Source organism: Hippoglossus stenolepis, chromosome 9, assembly GCF_022539355.2.
Source record: "Hippoglossus stenolepis isolate QCI-W04-F060 chromosome 9, HSTE1.2, whole genome shotgun sequence".
Lineage (NCBI taxonomy): Eukaryota > Metazoa > Chordata > Actinopteri > Pleuronectiformes > Pleuronectidae > Hippoglossus > Hippoglossus stenolepis.
This window is the reverse complement of record NC_061491.1, coordinates 8,716,807-8,740,540: the sequence shown is the minus strand read 5'-3', so window position 1 is coordinate 8,740,540 and position 23,734 is coordinate 8,716,807. Positions and strand designations below refer to the sequence as shown.

General features: G+C 42.8%; 1 protein-coding gene across 26 annotated transcripts in view; it reads right to left on the bottom strand.

Moving 5' to 3' along the window:
- Positions 1-351: 351 nt before the first annotated feature.
- rimbp2b (RIMS binding protein 2b) overlaps positions 352-23,734 on the bottom strand; it is a 91,444-nt gene continuing 68,061 nt past the window's right edge. For 7 of the 26 annotated variants that reach the window (XM_035165428.2, XM_047341137.1, XM_047341140.1 and 4 more), the window contains 17 exons: positions 23,505-23,614; positions 22,548-23,420; positions 19,610-19,782; positions 18,530-19,207; positions 18,190-18,339; positions 17,035-17,196; positions 14,763-15,542; positions 13,516-13,624; positions 12,874-12,999; positions 11,304-11,485; positions 10,939-11,107; positions 10,693-10,755; positions 10,281-10,384; positions 9,035-9,061; positions 8,431-8,502; positions 5,930-6,064; positions 352-3,227 (listed from right to left, as the gene is read on the bottom strand). In XM_035165428.2, the coding sequence (XP_035021319.1) occupies positions 3,030-3,227; positions 5,930-6,064; positions 8,431-8,502; positions 9,035-9,061; positions 10,281-10,384; positions 10,693-10,755; positions 10,939-11,107; positions 11,304-11,485; positions 12,874-12,999; positions 13,516-13,624; positions 14,763-15,542; positions 17,035-17,196; positions 18,190-18,339; positions 18,530-19,207; positions 19,610-19,782; positions 22,548-23,420; positions 23,505-23,614 (4,111 nt within the window). In that variant the 3' untranslated portion in view covers positions 352-3,029. Of the gene's footprint in view, positions 3,228-3,406; positions 5,060-5,929; positions 6,065-8,430; positions 8,503-9,034; positions 9,062-10,280; positions 10,385-10,692; positions 10,756-10,938; positions 11,108-11,303; positions 11,541-12,873; positions 13,000-13,515; positions 13,625-14,762; positions 15,543-17,034; positions 17,197-18,189; positions 18,340-18,529; positions 19,208-19,609; positions 19,783-22,547; positions 23,421-23,504; positions 23,615-23,734 lie in introns of those variants that run through there. The other 19 variants (XM_035165439.2, XM_035165440.2, XM_047341144.1 and 16 more) reach the window with 18 other exon arrangements.

Sequence of the window (23,734 nt, the reverse complement as noted above, 5' to 3'; positions counted from 1 at the left end):
AGGCTGTTTCTGAAATACAAAATATTTCAAAGACGACACAATTCTGAATATTCTTTAGTTTGATGTGAAGTTTTGCCTTCTGAGTAAAGAAAAATTGCATTTGTTAGGAAGAACCTAGAATCTTTATTTGTGTTATATTATTAATGTTGGCCTCAGAGGATTTCAATGTTTATTTAAAAAATATTATTTAAGAGTAAAAACCTGCAGGAGTTGTACATTTTGTTTTGTTTGAAATTAGACAACATCTAGGCCCTAAATCCATTTCTGTTGCTAATGGTTGTAATAAACGTTCATTTGTGTGGATTTGTGATTTCTGCTTTTTAAATTCTGGTTAAGTCAGACGCACAAACATTACAAAATATCAAATTTATTTAGATTGTTTTTTTAGAAAAAATTGCACATGCACACCCACACGATAAATTGTAACCATCAATATAGGCTGATAATTCTTATCATAAAGCTAGCACACAACTGCAGACTTTTAAACAATATGGTCTTAAAGACACCATGGGGAAAGCTTGCACTGTTTGATTATAAAGTTAAATGTACAAAAAAGGCAGTTTGAAAATCAAGTATAAACATTTAAAAACAATTTTACAAATGGACAAAGTACAAAAAGAGCAACAGTCACTCAAAATGAACAGAAGCAATGTCTTGAGGACGAGGTCCGTCAATAGGAAAACGTACATCAGGTCACCTTAGGTCAACATGGCTGAAAATCATCAGTACAGAAAGTATCAGAATGTTTTGCATACATTCTTTTTTGGCAGTTTCAGTTTCAACTCTTGTGTTATAGAAAATATAGGCTCGATTTGAAAATACACGTGAGGATGAAGTGGAAAAAACAACGATATGAGGAGATAAAGTTGGACCGTTTCATTTCACGCACAAAGACGGACACCTGCACAATCGTTTTTGGGCAGCTTTGAAAATACATTGGCTTTCAATTCATCATACATTCACTACTCTACGGTGTAGATATATATATGTATATTATATATATATATATTGATATACAGTACTTGTATCCTGCACCAACAGAACTGGGGACACTGAACAGGCATCGCTGACAGACTGGCTTGAACAAACGTTTGAGATCTAAGGTGGGGTCAGAGGGGTGGAGGTAGCCTTGTGTCTCACTGTGATCGACTGAAAGACGTCACACTGTCTCTGACTGAAGCCCACAAGTGCACGTCATGAAACCAGTGCAGGTCAACAAACCGGTCATTCGCTGATGTTCTAGAAAAGTTCAGCTACTATTTAGTCTCCAATCTGTTTATGTAACAGTTTACTTTAGTCACTGTTTTTAATCAGTGTGGCACCAACAACTTTCTTTTTCATCAGTCGCCCCAGAATTTGGTTTTGCAGGGAGGGATTTTCAATGATCTATTTTCTAGGGAATATTTTTTAAATTAATGCAAACATTTTCTTTTCTGTTCTGGGCTCAGTTATGGATGATGGGCTGGTTAAGTGTAATCTCTGGCCCTGTGGTGATCACCACAGTCACACTGTACCCTGCACGTCCCAGTTCGACAAACAGCCGCAGTCAGATGTTACAATATGACAACAAACATACAGGTGACAAATTTAAGGAATACGGCTGAAGGTGTAGGACCAGATATTACAGGTCTCTGAGGGGCTGTGCCTCGGGGGGTAGTGGTGAATAGAAGCTGTACGAGTGCGTGAACTTGACTGTAAAACTTGGTCTTGGTCGATATGAGAGCATTATATAAATAGTGTATTTACCATTTAACACTGCTCATCCAACACTTGGAAAGGAGTCGGGTCAAAATCTACCGACGTACAGACTGAGATCTGGTGACTGCAGAGGCCACAACATGTGACATGTCATTGTTTTCACATAGAGCCTTTTACAGACATCAGTATCTACGTTTCTGTTTGCCGATATTAAAACTTTTATTTTACTGAATGAACAATGCAGGATGTGTATGTATGTGTTGACATTTTACTTACAATCAGTTTTTTGAATTCTATATAATGGGTTGAAGTTGTGTATTTCTGTTTTCTTTGTTTAAAGCTCTAATGAGGTTTATGGTTCATCTGTAGAACATGAAGCCTCAATTACATAAATCTTGGGAGTAATTGCCTTTTGAAATAAATATGCATCGGCCCCCAAAAAATTCCAAATCCTTTGGGCTGTATTTTCAAAAGTGACCCCTGGTGTGGTTTGGATGGGAGACATTCTGCAGGGGTTTCCTTTAATTTGTCACCCGCCTGTAAATAGAAGCATTAAGCTTCACACTCTTCTGGACAAACTACTAAACATTGTGCGATTATAAGGCAAACACATTAAGGTTGGATCCACTAGGAATTTCCATCCAGGCTCATTTTACTGCAGAGACCCTGAAGTAGGAACACGTGTGCTTGTTTTCATGGTGTCTGACATTTTGTTTTGGGAGGGGGTCACTGTACACTATTCCCTTCTGAGATGGAGGCAGAAGATGAGTGGGACTTATTTCTGCTGATTTGTCACAGTAAATGTCACTTCATTCTCCAGGTTCCACTCTGAGCCCATCACGTGACGTGCGCTCCCGCAGGCTCAGGAGGGGATGTGCTGAAGTAAAAGCATGTGGACCTGCCGTACGTCACACAAACAGCTGGCTGGCCTCCATGTCCGTCTCTGACCCTCAGATTCTTAATGGGACTCCCAGAGCGAGCCCTTGAGTGATATTCAGATTTCTACGCAGAGACCCAGGCCTCACAATGTGGCGTGTGAGGGCTCATCAGGCTCGACCAAGTGAAAACTGGATGACGCCCTCCCGAGACTTTGGAGGTAAGATGGCGAGCACTGCTGAGGTCTCAGGACCATAGTATGAAATGTGTTGTTGAAAATATGTCATTGATGCATTGATGTTAACAAAATACAAATATTCTAGTATACAGATGTACAAGAATAAAGCATTTGCTCAGCTCACAAATGCAACCTGTCTTGTCCACTGTGGTGTTTTCATGTCTTTTCTTTTTTTTTTTTTGCAAACACAATGAACGAGTGTTTGACACTCAAGAAATTATTTTACAGCGCCAAGTCTTCCCAATAGTTTCTTCCCTTTGGAGATCAGTCCCTTTTTCTTTTTGGAGGAGTACAAGTCCAGTGGGGCCCTGATGGGCCTGCGAGGCCCCGCGGCGGCCGGGCCCCAGTCCAGGGCGCATGGACGCACCGTGGGAGAGGCTGCTCTTCTGGGCGGACCCGATTTGTCCAATGGAACCTAATGGGAGACCCGTAAGGGACAGTTGAGGGTGTTAAACAAGCCGAGTGTCACACACCTCAGTCACCACTCCCCTACTCCTCTTTATGACTCAGCAGGGCCACCAGAGCTCTGACATCTACCTGCCTGGATGGAGTCAGAACACACTCACCCTCCCTCCCTCCCTCCCACACCTCCCCTCTGTCAGGTGGGTTTTTTTATAATGAAGCTGCTACGAATAAGCTACGACAGAGAACTGAAGCGTGACATCCACTAACTCCCACATCAATGAACGGTGACAACATTTCCCATCAGAGACTATCAAAGGCGGGGCAGCTCCCCTCACATCCACAGATACATTTGTATTTTGGGAACATTTATATCACATTCACTTTCCTTTCCTCTTCAAAGGGTGTATAGATATATATGTAGAGAGAGAGAAATATTTACGAATACAACTGGATTACAGAGAAACTACGAGTCACTATTCCTTCTCTGTAATCATGAGCTAAAAGGCTCCTTTAAATTGCACTTTGGAAAGACAGGTGGTTGAAGATGATGTTTGTATGAGCTTGTATTTCTATGTACAATTTGTGTGAATATAATTTGGACGTCAGAACATGTAACATTTCAAAATCATTCTGCTGCATCATGTATTTGGCCGAGTTTAAAGTGAGACTATGGAACTTTTGAGAAGACAGAACTTTTTCCTTCACTCACAAATGAAAAGTTGAATTCACTTGGCTCAGACTTCATATTGCTGAGTCAGTTCCTGGCTTTAACCACTTGTGTTACTGTTACACTAACTTAGCATTTTCGCTAAAAATGGTGGATCTGAGTCTATAGCTTTGAACAAAACCACACATCATTGAATATATTTAGAAAATTTGTTCAAGTACATTGAGTTCGTCTAAAAATCTGAACAAATTGTCAGATTTCCTGTTAGTATTGTTAGTTAGTGACTAGTTCATATAAAAATAGACTAGTGACAGGACAGGGGCACTTTGGGGGCCAATCAGATTTCAGCTGGATGTGGCCCTGAGCTTAATGCTAAAAAGAAGTACATGGTCGCCTTGTCCCATAATAATCGTCCGTGGCCACAGTGTCTCAGCAGAAGCAGCATAGTCTCACTCCAAATCCATAACTGTTACTTTGCAATCTGATCGATTCAAACATTCACGTTGATTCATAAAACTAGAACTGATTTGAAAACCAAAAATCCAACTGATTTGACGGATTTGTTCTTTTTAGATTTCACGACATTCATAACATTTTTACAAGAAAATAGGTCCTAAATTTGTCCAGAGGCTAAAAACTACAAGTGTGAAACCAAATGAACACTTGATGCTTTTCTTTGGGTTTTTGCATAGAATTGTTTGTGGATTCTTTGAATACTTCTCTATGATGCAGCAGGTCACACGGCACTGACAGAAGTCAAACTGTGTTGGAGACGTTAATCTGATCCCACGTTCTCATTCAACTGTGCAACAATGGCCTTTTAGCTTCCCATGAGTTACAGCAGGAGACTTATTGCAGGAGACGGACATTGTCAGGTACAACACTCAAGAGAAACAACTGAAGATACCATACTTCTTGTCTAATGCATTGGCTGGGGTCTCTGTCTCCTACCAAACAAACAGCACTCGGTGTTTTTAGGGGAACATAGAAGAGTCTTATAACATCTACCTACAGGAAGGAAAGTCAAACAAAGTGCACATGTTGCATACCAGAAACTAAGGGGACCCATGTCATCTGCATTAGACGAGGGGGGGGGGGTGTAATCGTGGTATCCTCAGTTGCTCACTTACGTGACGGAAACAGAGCCTTTAAGGTGTGAAATGAACACTCTTCTTCTGTTTTGCCAAGCGGGTGAGGAAAAGAAATAAAAAAATATATATGGTGATGGCATTTCAATACAGTTTGCACTATGACAATGGCAAATTAGAAGCACAAGGAAAGAAACATCTGATGACACCTATTAACATTATTTCAACAGTTGCATTATTTGTTCAACACAAAAATAACATCACATATTTACACTCGGTAAATAATTACGTCTGAAAGTATTCTCTGATGGCAACGTCGTTGAAGTGCGTGCTAACTTACAAGAAAGCAATTTACAAAACAAGGCGTTCAGGAGCAGATACAAAAGTTGAACTACACTGGACTTTTATGTTGATATAAAATCTTCAAGAGTTCATGCATCTGGACTATAGAACATGCTGAGCTACAGACTACAGAGTTCATCTTTCAGTACAACAAAACTATTGACTCTATTAGAAATCATGTGGGGATCAAACACAGAATGCTGAGTATGCATGTGCAAAAGGTGTTAACTTCTCAAGACAGGACAGAACAAGTCACAGGAGCTTCTCTGTCTCCATTTTACTCTCATTGAGAATTCTTTATGAATACAATATATCCTCGTATTATACAATGCAGAGCTGAGCCCTCCCCCCCCCTCCCCTTCACAGCAGTAAACACAAAAAATAAAAGTACCTCTGTCAAGTATTAGTTTTAAAGTCTTATAAGTTTTATTTTTTTTCATAGATCTTCATAGACATCTATCTTATTTACAGTGTAATGCTCCAAAGTCAGAAATCCCATTGAGTCAATTCGATCAATGTGACACACAAACACACAGACACAGAACTAAAGGAGATAGAGGGAACTGAAAGAGAGTAAATGGAGACAGAGGGCTAGTACTGCGAAGGAGCATGTACCCTTTTGGTCTTTATCCGAGCTGGATTGTCCTGGGGGTATCGAGATGATGAGTCAGTGAGAAAAACCTCTACATCGTCAGGCACTTCTTCTAGAAAGTTGGAAGGAACGAGTCCCTTGTGTCCATTGAGCTCGCCCTGTGGAGCACACGACAGTGAGACGCCCTCTGGTGGTATCAAACTTTAGAAACACATTTAGAAATTCAGCTGAGGAATGAGAGGAGCAGATAATTCACTGAAATCCTAAACTCTTATCTCATATTCTTCTTAAATCAAAATGTCTTCAGTGTACGACAGAAACAAATGAGCTGGCCTGGCTAGTACAACAGTTGTGTACATGATGTAAGAGAGTGGACACCTGACCTGAGCCTGTCAGCTCCGGATCAGACAAACATTTTGAAAGGATATTGGGTTTGGTCACATTGGCTGGTTATTTACTTGATTTTATTACGCTGCACGTTCCTGGATTCGGGGAAAACATCGGGCTCAGGTCAAGTTCGTGCACAAAAAGCAGAATGCCTCTCGGGTTTGGACTCGGCTAATTTTCTAGTGGCTGGGTATTATTATCTATGAACTAATTCCAGAAATCTCTGTCCGTCTGTATATGGATCACATACTGTATCTCGAGAACAGTTCATCTTATCAGCTTCATACTTGGCATGTGTATTGTTAAGGGTCAAAGGAAGTCATTTGGACACGCAATACACTGCAGAGCACTGTAGCAGCCACGTACGTGACGTCGATCACAACAACCGGCGAGTCCTGCAGTCGCTCTTTATTTGCCGCGGCTAAATTACTGCAGGACACTTTGACAGTTTCAGAAACAAAACTGCAACCAGCATCAGCACAGGACAAACAGGCAGGTTTAGAACAGCCAATTTTTTTCATTCTAACACAACTCTAAGCTTCCACACTTTTTCATATTCTACAGTGTATGTTTCATTTATAATGTTATAGGATAAATGACTCAAACCAATGTTTTTGATAAACACTATATTATTCAAGAACATGAATGAGATTTTGTAAAACACTTTTGTTCATCGTCAACAAAGACACATGATGCTGTCTCCTGAATATATTTACAATACACTACAAAAGGTTGTAAATATTTGTTCCTCACTGTTTCTCAGATATAGATGTGGTGTGCTGGGTTCACTAACTGCTGCCGTTGCTGGGTGAAGACTCCAGTCTGGGGCACAAAGAGCTTAAACAGATTCAGTTTGCTTTGTTGTTGCTAAACTCATCTGACCCAGAATCTGAAGATGGCTGAATGTATTAGCAGAGCTCGGTGAAGTATAATTCAACATGGCATGACCAGAGCTCACAGCAGACTTTAAACACTGTGGCTGTTTCTTGCAGGGATGTGGGGGAGGAATTGTCTTTTCATGCCTTTTGATTTTGTGTCTTTTTTATCACAGAACCTAAATCTTTCTTTAGAAGTTGCTCATCTTTTGTGCTGATGATTCAACATGGAGACTTTCTGCTGGGACTGGCGAGTCTGCAAATCAACTCAAAAGGGTTTCCTCTGCAGAAAAAGACACTTTTATGTCCAGGACCTTGGATGCCCAAAATGAATCATCCCTCTTCACAACTCTTTGACTATGTTGACATGGACACCAATATTCTGATGTTAACCAGATTAATCCCACAGTCTGAAGAAGACAGACATGTAAAGAGCATTTTCTGATTACCAAGTGTCTGTAAGCCCCAAAATTAAAATGTGACTCAAAACTGCATAATTTATACCACGTTTTTTTCGCACACACAATGCACACAAGCTCTCGCCCAATGGAACGTGCCGGTAGCATCGCTAGTTCTGGTAGAGGACATTTAGGCTAAAAACACGGTGTAAATGATGCAGTTTTTAGTCAAATTTGAATGTTGGGGTTTAAGGACACTTGGATGACACCACAGGAGCAGTATAGAGGCATGTTATGTTTCTTCTATTGTAATTTTTTACAATTTTTTTGTATTGTATTGGATTTGGCTGCAATTCTGTTTACCCTTAAAACTCCTAAAGTGTTGACTCAAACACTTCCCCCACCCTTCCATCGGCATAGTGGTGAGTAGATAATGAGTGAGTTTTCATATTTCGGTGAACTATCCCTTTAACCTGAGTAGGGTCATACCCTGAATAAGCGATAATCTAATTAAGATGTGGAGTATTCTGACCTTAGTCACATTAGGTATACATGCATATGTCTCATATATATTATAACGTCCTATTGGAGCTTTTAGAGCATTTTGAGAGTTCACAAGATGAAAAGATAAAAAGGAGGTGTAGCTTTTGCAAAATTAGAAATAGAACACAAATTATTTCAGGTTGGGGTTTTAAAACTGGCATAGTGGACGTAGTGATATGAGCCATAATCGGGTTAAACGTAATCTATAAGTTTGGACAGATGTGATTTATGTAAAGATGTGTCTACTGTACTAAACCTCTAAGGATGTATTGTCTTATAAAAAGTGTAAACAAATAAACACAAAGAATAGTTGGTACTCACATAGTAAAAGCCATCCTCATCTATTTCACCAAAGACCATGATGACGTCACCGGCACAGAAAGTCAGTTCAGCCTGTCAGAGAAGAAAGAGGCTTGAGACACATCTGCCCTGTTCTACTTTAGTTGTTGTTTACAGCAGTTACACAATGTGAGTCAAAGACTTTTCCAACACATCAAATCTACTGGGGTTTTATGAGTTTGAAATGCTGTGCTTCCTTCTCCAAATCAATATGATGCATCTTAAACACCAGTGTCAATTCAGTCTGAGCAGACGAACAACTGTAAATGCATCAAATGTTGGAACTGTGAAGACAGGATTGCAACACAGTGGACACATCTCTCCTATGGGAGTCTTAAGAACACACAGACCAAACACAGCATATGTACATTGTACAATGTGTAGGGGACAGGTCGACACAAAAGACCAAACCGTGGAGGGAGATGCTGGCTCGGGCAATGCATGAGGGGCTTTATATTCATGACTGCCAGGGAGAGAGGGCCGTGGCCCCTCGTTCAAAAGCCCACCTCCTGATTTGCACGCCAACAAATGGGGAAGGAAACACACACAGAGCAGACAGTGCCATACCCTCCTCACCCTCACTCACCTCCTCATTCAGTCTGTTGCCCTCATACTGTGTCGGTGGCAGTGCCAATAGAAAGGTGAGAGTAAGTGAAACCGGGGGAGGGGCCAAAACAACAGCACTGGACAAAACGTTCAATCCTCGAGCTAACACAGTGCTAACTGAAACTCCTCATTCAACCTTGCCTTTGTATATACTGCACTCTCTTGATCTTAAATAAATAGTTAGTCATATCAATAGTTAGATAAGAAATAAATACCACTCTGTTATCTGCCTGGTAAAGATGAGAATAAAACCAGATGACAATAAGCTGGAAGGAGAAGGAAAACAGTGTCACTGTCCAGAAGTTAAAAAACCTACCAGCTCCTCTAAAGCTGACTGATTCACACATTGAATCTTTATCCTTGCAGAAAACACATTTATACAAACATAAAAAATGAGTTTGTGGTTTTACGTGGTTTATGCACCAGACTTAGCGGAGTGCATTCATCTCGTTTAATCTTGTCTTCACTAGGAGCTAATGCCACATTTACATGTTATAATTTAGTCTGCGGGTGGCGCAGTGGGAAACACTGTCACCTCACAGTAAGAAGGTTCCGGTTCAGTTCCTGTAGAGTTTGCATGTTCTCCATGTGTCTGTGTGGATTTTCTGGTTTCTGGTTTCCTCCCACAGACCAAACACATGCAGGGTTGGGTTTAGCTAATTGGAGAATCTAAATTGACCTTAGGTTGTGGGTCTCTGTACGTTGGCCCTGCGATACGCTGGCCACCTGTGCTGGGTGTACCCCGCCTCTCACCCAATGTCAGCTGGGATTGGCTCCAGGTCCCCAACAACCCACAATGGATAAGCGGTATAGATGGTGGATGGGATTGAGTCTGTAATCTTGTGATTGTCAGCTTCAGAGGTGCAGGTAGGTAGATTTATTAAAATTGATGAGTGATCCAGTCTAGATGCTTCCCTCTGTTTCCACTCCTTTTTGCCTGGCTAAGCTAACCAGCTTCTGAAGCACTACATTTAACATTTACATAAGAGTAATACAAATGTTTTCATCAAACTCTTGGCAAGCATGTTAATAAGCATATTTCTCAAAATGTCAAACTATATATTTATAATGTAAATCTTCAAAATGACAGAGTAACTATCTCACTTCACCTGGAAATGTTTTCTACTTTAGCTGTTTATATGCATTTGTCACATGATGATGATGATGATGAAGATGACAGAATGGTCCAGTCAAAGTGGAAAGCTGGAGTGACAGGAGAACAGTACCTCTACATCAACGTTAGGGGAGCTCTCTCTGGGGTCGTAGTCATACAGAGCGACCATTCTTCGTGTCGACATTGGGTGCTGACGGCCGCTCCGCCTATTCCTCTCTGTAAAGAGTAAAAGAAATAAAGACAGAAAAATAAGAGTAATCAGTGGTAATATTGTAAACAAAACTTCACTGAAGGATGCGATGACCGGTGACAACACATGACAGCCTGGCAAGTCCGACAATCTTTACGATATGTGACCATCGGGATTTCAAAATGAACTACGTCCATGTTAGTACTGTAGCTGGGAGATGCTTAAAGATGATACTACAGGAGAAATGAGTTCACAGATGAATGAGGATGGTGAGGAGTGAAAAAAGCAGTAAAGATAGAGCAGAGAGCAGTAGAGCGTTTCACTGGACACAGACCTCTCTTGGATTTTCTGGACCTGCGATTTATTGAGCGGCCATCTTTGAAACGGTCGCAGTTCACTTCACAGGAAAGCAGAGAAACGTAATTAAGTGGGAAAAGTAGAGGAAAGGAGACATTGTGTCAGTAAAAGACAATTTAGCAGAACAAAAAAGTTGCCTAAGAAAGACGTAAAGGGTAGAAGGTCAAAGTAAAAACCAAAGAAGCTGAGGGGAGCGGGTACTGGAGGGAAAATGATGTCTCACCTAACTTCTCCACAGGAGTGTTGAGAGGCAGGAAGCCCTGTTTGAGGAGCTGGTCCATCATGTCGTAATCCTCCGTTTGGATCTCAGAGACCATGTTACAGGGGATCAGACCCACTCGTTCTCGGATTGCCGCCCTGTAGAAGCCGTCTGTATCTTTATGCCCAAACACCTGAAGGAACGACAGAGTGTCAGGGGAAGACACGCAGCCGGAAACAGATACCACAAAACAGATACCACAAAACGTGCAAAGATTACTACAATTTATCTTTAATTCTAAAGGCATGATCTAAGACACCATTGAAGCATAAGGGGAATCATTTTTCTCGTTATTTTTTTTAGGTAGGCATGAAACATCCCTCCCCTACCTTGATAATCTGGCCCTCCTTGAACGGCAGCTCCTCATCAGCAGCATCGGGGTTGGGAGACATGGACAGGGGATCATAGTCAAACAGTGCCACGAACACACGGGTCATCTCCTCTGGCTCCGATTCCTCATAGTAATCCGGGGAACGCCGTCCCCGCCCGTGCCTGCGACCGCCATAGCCGTCTGAAACATAGAGGAGGCCTCTGCTGCTACTACCAGCCTTATACAGCCACGCTGGCTGCAGAGGCAATGAGAGCAGAAGATGTCTCTTTGTTAGAGCTGACAGGGGAGAGGGCGATGAGAGTCATGTGTGAAAAAAGAGCCAGAGATCAAATACCATAATTGTAATTTTTTTTTTTTTTAATTTCTCTTATTTTGAAAACGATACTCCTGCTGCGTTCACGCACTAAAAGCAAAGGATGCTTTTACATCAAAGGCTCGGTACAATCGTAGCACAGCAGTGTTCTTCGTTCACACATTTCTGCTTGCTGGCGTGACAGTCACCAAACATCACAGGACACGGTACAACACAGCACGCACAGGAAACACACGTCAAGCAGTTTTTGGGTTGCAAGGGAAAACTCAAAGACTGTGGACACCGGGAGGACACAAGTAACGCTGCACTATTGTTCATTGCTGTTTCACTGCCTTATCTCACAGAGGCTGATCAACATGCATGCTTTCACTTGGACTGGACATGTTAAGGAGAGCATTCCTACATTTAAATGCAGGTGTAGTGTCATGCTTTTAGGCCACAATCTGGAAACAATGTGCAGCAAAACAAAATAAAATAAAAAAAAGGCAAAGGAGAAACGTTCCTAAGGGAGATGACACATCAAATGCCCCAGTCGTTCCTGGCAACGCAGATATCAGGGACAGTGAGGGGGAAGGGATGAACCTGATATCAGTTCCCCATGCTTCTCATGGATCACCATGTTAAATGTTTCAATGGCAGATCGTAAGTCTGAATAATGGCTCTAGGATATAGCAACCAATACCAACCAAGCAACTGAGATATTCTTTTTTTGTGGAAGATGTAGAATGTGTTTTCGATGGCAGCTGAGTTTATGAACGTGCAACCGAATGATACCAACAAGGCAAAAACTCCTCCAGTAATGCGTCTTTCCTTCTCACTGTGTTGTAAACAGGTCATGCAAAAACCAGCAATACAAACGGGCCGCTGGCTCATAAAGGTGGAAGGAGAAGGAAAAGAAGAGGTGGCGAAAAAAGGAAAGGAAAGAGGAGGGTGGGCTAAGTTGAGGTGGGGGTGGGAGAGTGGCCAGGATATGGAGGTTGGATGGGAAGAGTGGGTGGTTTGGGGTTTCTTGGGATTGAAGGAGTAGGAGTACATACAGGGAAAAGGATTTTCATTCTCCAGCAACGGAAAAAGTGGCCAGTCTTGTCTTCCCCCGTCAGCTTTATTCAGCTAAGATAAGATAAGCTAAACAAAGCAGCTATCAGAACAAAGACCACCATGATATCACTGCATGTGTTCAACAATGATTTCTTTTTGGCCTTTTCTGGCATTGTTAAGGTTAATTGTCATCTTGGAGAGAAGCTGTATCACATACCATATTGATCCTCTGAGGACATAGATCGCCATATCCTGCGCCGAGCTACACTGCCATAGTAAACATCGTCCTTGACGGGTGAGAGGTTCCCCTCACTCCCCTCACTGTTACTGTCCATGGTGATCTCTACAGAAGACACCAATCACAACGTTACGGTCAGAGATCCCCCACACACACACTCTGCTCTACCCCATGGCCCACTCACTCATGCTGAGACAGTAAGATGATGAGGTTGCCCTGGGGTGGGAAGGTGTACAAGGCAACAGGTTTCACTCTGGAGTCACTGGGTGTAAAACAGCAATGCTTTTCACTGTTGCGGGGGAAGGTCAAATTGGGTGGACACGTAAACAACAAGACAAAACATGTTAATCCACAGTAAACACAGGAGTAAGGGGTATATCTGGGGAAACCTTCCTGCAAATCTGCATGTGAACATTTGGCGAATCCAGCTCATGAGGATGGAGAGCTACAGGGTGTTCAGACACCCCCACATACAAGGGTCTACGAGGTCGTTAAAGCTCTTTGGGAGAGATGTACAGCTCGGCTCACATGGGTATGGGAAACATATGGTATAAATAGCACAAACATCAGTGGCCCTGCAGGTGGGGATGAGGCGTCTCCTCACATGGTGACCTCACTAACCAATGGATGGGATGGGTCGTCGCTGAGGGGGGGTGCCGATGTGAACCGGCCTCCTCCCCGAGTGGTCCAGACGATCATCGTTTCCGTGTGACGGTGAGTTCCCAATGATCTTAAGAGTAAAAAACAACAGATAAGAGGTTAGAACAACAAAAGGGCCAGCAATAAAAAGACAAGTACATTTAAACATACATTTAAAACCGTTTAAAAGAATCCCCAAATCCTGCTCAAACAACTGGAAACCACAAGAGCAAATGATGTGGTTTCCATTTGTCCTTAGGGAGGCAAAATGATAGTAAAAAAAATACCATAAAACAACAAAGAAATCCAACAAACCATCAAAAACAAACAATCAAATCAAATCAACCCCCAACACAACAACGACAAGAACTGGGGGTCCGAAAGGGTCAGATGTTTAGCTAAAGACCATTTGCTTGGATTGTTTTGTTCTGTGCATGTCAGCTCCTTGATGAGAAAAGGAAGCAAATGATGGCAACACAGACAGATGGTGAGAAGAAAGAGAGAGAAAGAGTGGATGAGAAGAAAAAAAAGAGTGAGAGCAGAGGGTGAGTGTGATTGAAAATGGATAAAGATGTGGTTAGATGAGCAAAGCCATTATAGTTTCATCCTGGGGCTTTGTGTTACAACAATCAACACATTTAATATTTCAAAGTGATGATGAGATTTTTTTTTTTTTGCAGAAACAAGTGAAAGAGAGACGAGTGAGAGATGATGTGCATGGGTTGGAGGCTAAATGGAGCCCAGCAGGCTGCAAGAGTCTCGACATGGCCTTGTTTTGTATGTAAAGCAATGAGAGGCCGAAATAAAGCTCCAAGCACAAGGTGGAGCGCTGCGCCCGTCGCTCTAGACGGTGAGATGTGAAGAGCAACATATGAAGCCAGCAGCTGGCAGGGGCAAGGGCAGAAAAGACGGAAGCAGCAGGTTCCCATGCACCGCACAGAGACTTTCCTTAAAGTGGAATCTTTCCCCTCAAAGACATGAGAAGTCAAAACTTAGTTAAATGGCCTTTAGGTAATATAAAGCTTGACTTTAAAAATCCACCTGACATTCTGAGTACAAGCAAACTTATTCACACAAAATTAAAATCAGACCAACCATGAACGTGTAATAATAACTCAATGCGAAAAAAAAATGAAAGGAAGGGTAAAGAAAAAAACAAACAACATTAAGAAAACAGAATGGCTGTAGCTTGCGTATGGAAAGTGCAGCAGAAAGTGTGGATCACACACCAGCGGCTGGTCCCGGTTGAGCCTGGACAAAGACTGGGCCCTAGCCTCCCTGTGGGGGCTGTAATAGACCCTGTCCAGCTCGTTCAGCCGGCCCTCGCTCAGGGCGCCTTCCCTGGAGTAGTTTCGCGGCCCGGCCTCCCGACCAGGCCCAAAGTTATCCCTGTTCCTAAAGTCACCCGTGTGAACAAACTTGGCTGAAGTCACTGGAATGTCGGAGAACTCGTCCTCCACGCTGCACTGGCGGGTCAGAGTTCTTTTACGGCCCATTGCCAGGGCCCGCCGTTCTACTGGGCCCTCGCAATGAATGATGCGCACGGGTCCCCGCAGTGGGCTTCCATGAGTGTAGTACCCACGATGAACCCGACCAAGAGAGCCCTCTTCCTCACTGCCGCAGTCTAAGCCGCTGTCAGGACTCTTGGTGTTCTGGCGGTTGGGGCGTCCCAGACTGCGGTCGTCTGTGTTGTGGTAGTGGCGGCTGTCGGTGAAGCGAGGGGAGGAGCGCTGGCGCTGCAGATAGCGGGAGGTCTTGTTGGGGGCGAAATGGTTGTGCGTCTGGGTATCCTGGGGGTACATCCTCCGCTGAGTGTGCGGCGTTCCCGGGCGCCCGCCGTCTTCAAAGCACAGACGTTGGCCCATGCTGTCCACGTTTTCAGATTCCTCTTCGGCCACCTCGGGGATGCTGTGGAGACGTTTGCTGCGGAGCGACTTCTGCTTCACCACCTCCCTCTGGAGGTCCCAGCAGTCTCTTTCCTCAGCTAAGTCCTGACGCTTGTAATATGCCTTCGGTCATGACCAGGAGGCAAAGTTCCACAATTTCACAGTTCAGTTAGTTCAATTCAAAAGGTTCAGTTTAGATTGTTTTGTGAGGGGGTTGGAAAGTTTTTCGAAGGTTTTAGAACAGGCAGGAAACAACACAGAATGTGAATAGAACAAATGGGGGAGGGAAGACAAAATAAAGAGAGAATTAGTTACTTGTGGCAATGTAGTAAGACATGCAGTCTCATTCCGTGAGGAGAAAATGGCATGCTCTGAACAGGAATCTGTAACGGCTAACATATGGAGTGAGAACTGAGAAACTGAGCGAGAGCACAGAGGTTAAAAGAGGAGAAGGGAATTCTGCTTGTGGGAAATTAGAAATATTGAAACAAAAAAAAGTTAGTGCCACAGGTAAAGGGTTAATGAAAACATCAATGAGGATGAGATGAATAAATAAACCCTCATAAAAGACAAAAACTACAACATGAAGCTAAGTAACACGTATCATTAGGACACTTCTTACGCAACAATTTAGTGAAACATACAGAACTTCCCTCTATGTGCTCACAGAAAACACAAATTCATCTTTAACTATCCTCTTAACAATATCATTACCTTACATATTTTACAATTGTAATATTTTCACAGAAAGGGATGGATGATGTGCAACAGAGATTTACAGATTGGATGGCAATGACAAAGAGGAGGTGCTGTACTGGTGTATTTGAATAGTTAATACACCAGTGAATACCCCTCGTGAAAACCAAAACACCTGAGCAAATATGGCTTCTGGTATCAAGTCTACCACAATACAGAGGACCAATCAGCCCCTAAAGCCCCTCTCTCTCACATTATAACAGGGCAGATTGGCTTAATATCCACATATCCCCAGTGACAGACCAAATGAACACAGGATCATGTAGCAACAATGTTAACATCCACATCGACAACAGAAAAAACATTAGGACATGACAGACATACGCGTGACACATAAAAGTGAATATTTCCATTTAAGTACTCACTTAAATGAGATTCCCATATGCCCTTGATATGCCATGACCCTTTGATACAGTACAGTATATTATTAAAATTAGTAATTCAATATCACATTCTAACATTTGATTTTAACACTCCATTCAGTGCAGTATATAGAGAGCATCAAAATGCAATGCAAAACGTAAAAAAAACAATGATTTTAGTTTCCCTCTCTCATGCTGTACAGTTATGTATACACAGCCATTCCCATGAGCTCAGCCTTGAATGAATTAAGCGGTGCTGGAGGGTCGAGGTGGAGGAGCAGTCTTGTGTGGGGAGGCTGATTTAGCTAATGCAAAGCGCGGGAGCTCAGCCAGGCAAAGCCACGATGGGCCTGGTAGTAGAGCCTGTGAGAGAGAGCGGGTACATCTGCAGGTGGCAAGACCCTCCCTCCCTGTTTCTGTCTAAACCCTTGGTCTTCCCCACCCTCCTCTATCTTGCCCCGGGTGCCACTACTGACTGAAGGCGTGCAGTTGAGTACCTTAAGAGTGTTGTGAGAGTTGATACTGCGCCTGCGGCCTTCCTCCAGTTGCATCTCAGAGTACAGGTCTTCCTCGTCCTCCTCCATAATGTCGGACAGGTCGGAACCCCGGCTGCTCTCTGTGTGGTACTCCTCACTCTGGCTGTAGTGGTGATGATGTTGCTGAGGGAGACAGAGAAACTGACGCTTATTAGGTAGAGAGCAACAGGTTCTCAACTGTATATTCATATCTTTTTAAATTGGTGACATATTTGGTGCTGGATTATGTGGCAATAGCCGACTTTAAATAAGAGACCAAGGACATTGACTATGTATACAAGGTTAGCAATATTCTGATACAAACTCGATTAAGCCAATAGTCTGAATAGGACTCTTGAAGCATTTTCTGATTACCTTAACCTGAGTAAGGTCATACTCAGAATAAGCAATAATTGAATTAAGACGTGGAGTATTCCGACCTCAGACACATTATGTAGACTTGTATCGCTTTAAAACGTCCTATTGGAATTTTCATAGCATTTTTTGACATCAACATTTACACAGCACTTACATACCAACCCTAACCCAACTTGACCATGCACACCCTGGGTGTAAACAAAATAAAAACGAGTTGTAGCTTTTGCAAAATTAGAAAGAAATCACCCAAAATGTTATATCCATGTACATTTATCTATCAGCCTAAGATCTGTAACATGTAAACTGGAATATGAACTGAATATTCTATTAGCAACTCATGTAATCACGATAATCGGAATAATATCTTATTTTGAATAAGGTAAATAGTTAGAAAATATGAGTCCATGTAAACGTAGTCACTGTCAGCTAAAGTGCGTATGGCAAAATAACATGTACAAAAATGAGCAAAATAAGTAGAATTTCCATTTACAACTGGATTTTTTTACACTTGAACACTTTTTTGACTTCCCTTAAAAGTATTTAACTAAAACTGTAGTACAAAAGATAAAAAAGTCTATATGGATTCTAAAATAAATTAAGAAAGGTATTAATTTCACAGGAGGTGATAGGATAAGATTTGATTTAATTCGGTTTGATTTTGCGAACATGTAGGTAACTGATTCCATGTTCTTCGTAGCTACAAATGATCAACACTCACTGATTGGCTGAGCACAGCTTGTTGTGTTTACTATTAAGTACCTGTCTGCCCAACTCGGAGCCTCTGAGGAATTCATCCACCGAGGCTCCTCTCCTCCTCGCATGAGGAGAGTCGTATCCATCCTCCTCCTCGTCAGAGTTGAGTGGATGCAACGTGTTACCTCGTTCACTAAAGATATTCCTTTTCTCAATCTGACAAAAGAAATGTAAGACTTTTAGACTTAAAAGGGATCCAAATAATTTGATGTAACAATGTTACATTTTAATGTCGCAATGTCATAACAAATCTAGTATCTTAAGAATTTTCAAATGATAAACAATAATACCATAATGAGATCACATAATGAGATAAATACAGTTTTATTCCAAAATCTCCACGCACCCTGTTACCCTCGGCAAACACTCTCTGGGCAGCTTCCCTGGCCATGGCCTTGGCGATGGTGTTGGTGATGGGGACTCCCTGAGGCTGCGGAAGGATCCTCTGAGGAGAGGGCGATCGCCGTGGCTGAAATTGTGGCGGCTCTAGGTTGGGGCCGCGCATGGGGGGCAGCGGAGACGAGGAGCGCTCCCAGGGCTGGGCTGGCCGCGGGCCCACCTCATGCTCTTTGGTTTCTGGCTCTCTGGCACTTACTAACGGCTTGGACTTGGGCATTGGGTGGCACTGGAAATGAGGCTGGGGTTGAGGAGGAGGAGGAGGAGGAGGATGATGGACAGGCTCCGAGTGCGACTGTGTGTGGGGCAGCGTGTGGGGCTGCGGTCGAGACAGAGGCTGCATCTGGGGCTGAGGGTGATTCGGGGGATACGTTGACGGGTAAGGAGGATGGGTTTGTGAGTGCCCTGGATGGGACTGCGGGTGAGGCATAGGGGGAGGGGGTGCCGTGGTTCGGTGGGAGAGGCGTGGAGAGCCCAAGAGATTGTTTGGGATGACGGCCACAGGAGAGTCCTGGGACTCTCCTTGTGTTGATAACGTCCTTACAATGATTTCTCTGGCCTCCAGACCCTGAATCCTGTTTAACTCCACGGTCACATAATCTGCTGTGGGGTACAAGACTTCTGCGATCTGCATTCACAAAGAAACCAGAGTCCAAAGTTACCAACGGGCAATTCAGAAAGTTAGGCTGAAAAAGCACTCACTCTGTACCCACACCATCATAAAGACATAACAACAGGCATGTGTAGCTCTTATATGTTGGCTCAAGAGAAATACCTAATTTTTCCATTATATCATAACACACAGATTATTATATTCGAGGTCCAGCACAATAAACTTGACCATGTTTTAATGATAGCATAGCAACACAACACAACACAACAAAACACAACAGCCCACAGAGGCATTATATCTTTTCTCCATGAGATGGCAATAGAGTACTACAGACAGAATTCGTCACTGAGGAAGGTAAAGGCCACCTTCTGGAAACTCAAAAATATAATTTGTTCTAACATTTGTGACACATGGTACCTTTTCTCCCTTTGTCCACACAACATAGCCAATCACACTGGCTCCGTTGGAGGTTCCTGAAGGCGACAGAGGTGGCGGCTTCCATCTGACCTGCAGGAACCCAGGCGTCTGACCACATTGAACATGCACCTCCTGGGGAGGTAGAGGGGGCCCTGAGGAGCATAACACACTCGCTGGATAAGGAGAGAAAGAACAAAGAGCTCAACAGTGGCTGAAGCATTTCTGCCAATCTGATCACAGATGAATGTGCTGACCTCAGCACTATGGACATCTCACATGTAGTAACCATTTTACAGAGGAGTGAAGCAAGAATATCCTCATTCAAGGAGAACCATATTGTATGTCTCAATCTAAAGGACTGCACATAGCCTATGCCTTGTGTTTTACTCTTAACTGTATTGTAAACATAATGTGAACTAAATTTCCCTTATTCCATGGAAATCAACAGCTGACATTCGCTATGATACAATGAGCCAGTGACAGATTATTACGATATTCAAATATTGTTGATGATTTCTCTGTATTCATACTCCTCTCTATGCAGTTCCCTGAGATTCATTCATATGCATATCGACTGAAAGCGTTACATTGGTTGAAAAGGCCACGTTTGCCAACATTCACCCATCAGTGTTTGTACTGCAATATCCTGCTGCCAGATTATCTGACAATATTCTATGGAATGTAAGGAAAACATTGCAATTTCCACAATCTGTCAGCGATGCCTGCATACTAAACAACATACCCCATCTGTGCAATGCTGCTGCTCCCCTGCAGTCACACAGTGAGAGAGAGAGCGAGCAGATGCAGTCAGCAGTATCTCCGAGCTGCAGCGTGCAGCTGTGTGTGGGTCAGAGAATCTACATTAATGCAATCTTAATCACATTTCAGCAGACAACTAATGAAGTTGCCTGTTTGAGGGGCACATGCTGAGTGTGAAAGCTTTAATACAGTCCCTCCAGACACTGTCCGCCTTATTGAGTTGCCCACCACCAACACTGAGACTTTCGGATGACTCTGATTAACATGTTCAATAGACAGATCATTTAACGAACTCCCGGCATGTTCACTTGTCAGCTGCCAACCGAAAACGTCAATTCAAACTTCAGCATCGTTCTCTCTCTGTCCTCGCCTCTCTTTCTCTCTCAGTCCCTCTGTGTCCTTCCTTTATTCCTTCTCTTTAACCTTTAAATACTCATAACTTAATAATATCTGTTTGTATCTAATTTTCTAAAATGCTTTCATCTTATCCCAACACCTCCGTTTATTTACCACGTCAATAAAAAATTTGAATCACATACCACTGAGCACATAGTGATAGAAAAAAAGCAATATGACATGTTTGAACCTTTTTTTAGCTGCAACCATCTGGCTAAATACATTATACCTATACTATGACGCACACACTAAACTGTAGCTGCCTGTTCTCACTTCACACTCTCATTTCCTGTAGCTAGACAGCCAGGCTGTGAGACCCAAGTTAACGCTTGCAACGGCAAAGCATCAGCAAGCCTCGAGGGAGAAGAAATCTATGCTCACTATTTACACTAATTTGGCTTTGAGAGACTCTTGCTCCCAGTGTTACGTAGCTCTATTCAGCAAATAATTCTCCAATGTTTTCTCATTGCACCTTTCTTCAGTGTTTTTCTACCATGCATGTGTGTTATCACAGTAGTTCATAGCATATACAGTAAATACATAAATCCTTGAGGGCAATCTAAAGGTGGCTGGGGAAAAATTTAAATGGCAGAGATGTTTTTCAGGTTTATAAATGTAATGTACTTGAAGTGTTTGCCTGAGTAAATTAAAAGATTGCCATGTTGGATGTAAATTATCAGATGGTTTTCATTAATAAAACATCACAGGACTTTGAAACAGAACTAACTTAAACAATCGCAACATCAGATAGGGGACAACAAGAGAACTATGTTAAACCTTTCTAACCTTTGTCATTGGTACTAAAACACACATACATAATTTGCAGACAACATAGGTTCAAGACTTTGATTTAATTTGTGTGCTCACAACAACCCTTTTTCCCAGCTACAGCAGACATGTTACCTGCTCAGCTCCAAATAGCATAGAGACAAACTAGCTAGTAAACATGGTGCTATCAGCGGAGAGTAAATACAAATTTAGTGAATGCTTGACATCTGCCAGATGACAAAAAATATTCCCATAAATGAATGCTAATGTCGCTTTGTGTTTGCTGGATGAGTAAATAAGTAACAATTTGCAAACAAGTTCATCTTAAATTTACACTGTCCCCAAGTCGTGATGAAAATCAGGTTATGGAAGTTTAGGTTTGATTTTAACACAACTAAAATCAATAACAGAAGTATAACAAGACTTAAGTCATACCAATCATTTTGTGAGTCTGAGGTAGGGTGCTGATTTGAGCTACATGTTCATGGCTACATGCTCACAATGACAATGCTTATGGTGGTAAGCCAGTATAATGTTTACGATGTTTATTATCTTAGTGAATGATGTGATAGTTAGCTCATTAGCACTTACAACATACAGCTAATGATAATGGCAATGCTATTAATCCAAACTAAAGTATTGAGCAAATTATAATTCTGACCTAATGATGGCACTAGTTGAAAAATCAGGGGATCACCAAAGTTATTAGAATTCACCCTGGGGGGAAGAGGGGGCAATAATGTCTGCATCAAATTTCATGATAATCAATGCAGCAGCAGTTGAGATAATTCACTTCAAACCACGATATCAACTTAACTGTGGCTCTAGAGGAAGAGTCAGGGGATCATTAGGATTCATGCCTGGGGCATTATGGATATCTGTACCAAATATAATGGCAATATTTCCACCTGAACCAAATGATGGATCATCCCACCAACCAACTGATCAACATTAGAGCCATGCTAGAATGACTACAGTATGAAGTGTGAGTGTGAGTTACGGTTCGGAGGCTGACCTGCAGGCTGAGTGCAGAACTCCACAGAGATTTCCCTCTTCTCCCTTTGATCCATCGGAAGCTGCCAAGGCACCTGATGCGGCTGCGCCGCAACTTTCACCTTGTAAACTGTCATGGACTTCAGGTTGAAGAACTTGTACTTGTAGCCCCCGGCCTTGACCATGTCGTACTCTGCACCGTTGAGGAAGATGGTGTGACTGTAGTTGCTGTTGCTGGGCATCCAGGAGAGCTCAGCAGAGACTTGCGTGATGCTGTCCACCCGCAAGTAGTAAGGTGCCACCACCACATCCTTTCCCACGAGCTGAGTGCACCGGAGCTCATCCGACGGGCCCCGGTCAGTGATGCTCTGCACTGAGATACGGTAAGTGTTGGTAGTTAAATTGAGCTTTTCAATAAGAGACTTTGTCCTGCCCCCGTAGGGGACACTCATGCGCACCTCCTTATCCACCAAGACATTGTAGCCTCTGATGGAACCCCAGCCTGGTGGGACCACAGGGGAGTCCCAACCAATAATTACACTCTTGGCCAGTTGTTTAATCAGGTTGATGCGGCGGGGATAAGGCACAATGTCTTCACCGATCTCGTCAATGCTGACATCCAGCGTTCCCGTCCCATTGCTGGAAGAACCCGTGAGGTCAATGCCCAAGCTGCTTGAACTTAGACAGTCTAGTTTACTGTCAGACAGCAGGCTGCTAATGCTTGTTCCTGTCCCTGTGCCGACCCCCAGTCTCTGAGTTCCCAGGCTACTGTGGTTGAGGTAGCCAGGTTGTTTAGCCACTGTGCCCCTTTGCTGGACAGACGATGTCTCCTCATCTTGGACAAAATCTACAAAGTTAGATGGGACGAGGCCCCGCTGTCCATCCAGCAGCTCTCCTGAGAAACAGGCAAAACAAAGTTGGTATTGTAGTGATACTTCAACAAAGTACAACAACAAACAATAAACAAGTCAGGTCAGACCTTCATAAAAGCCATCGTCATCCATTGTCCCGTAAACGTAGAGGTACTTCCCTGCCACCAGGGGGAGCTCTGCCTCAGGATGCTCATTAGGCCCATCATAAGGATTGTAACTACAGCAAAAAACATAAATGGACAATTAATCTGCCAAAGTCATATATTTATTAAATGTATATTTATAGTTTCTCCACTAAAGGATTTTTTAAATGTCAAACACATACTCTCTTATATGT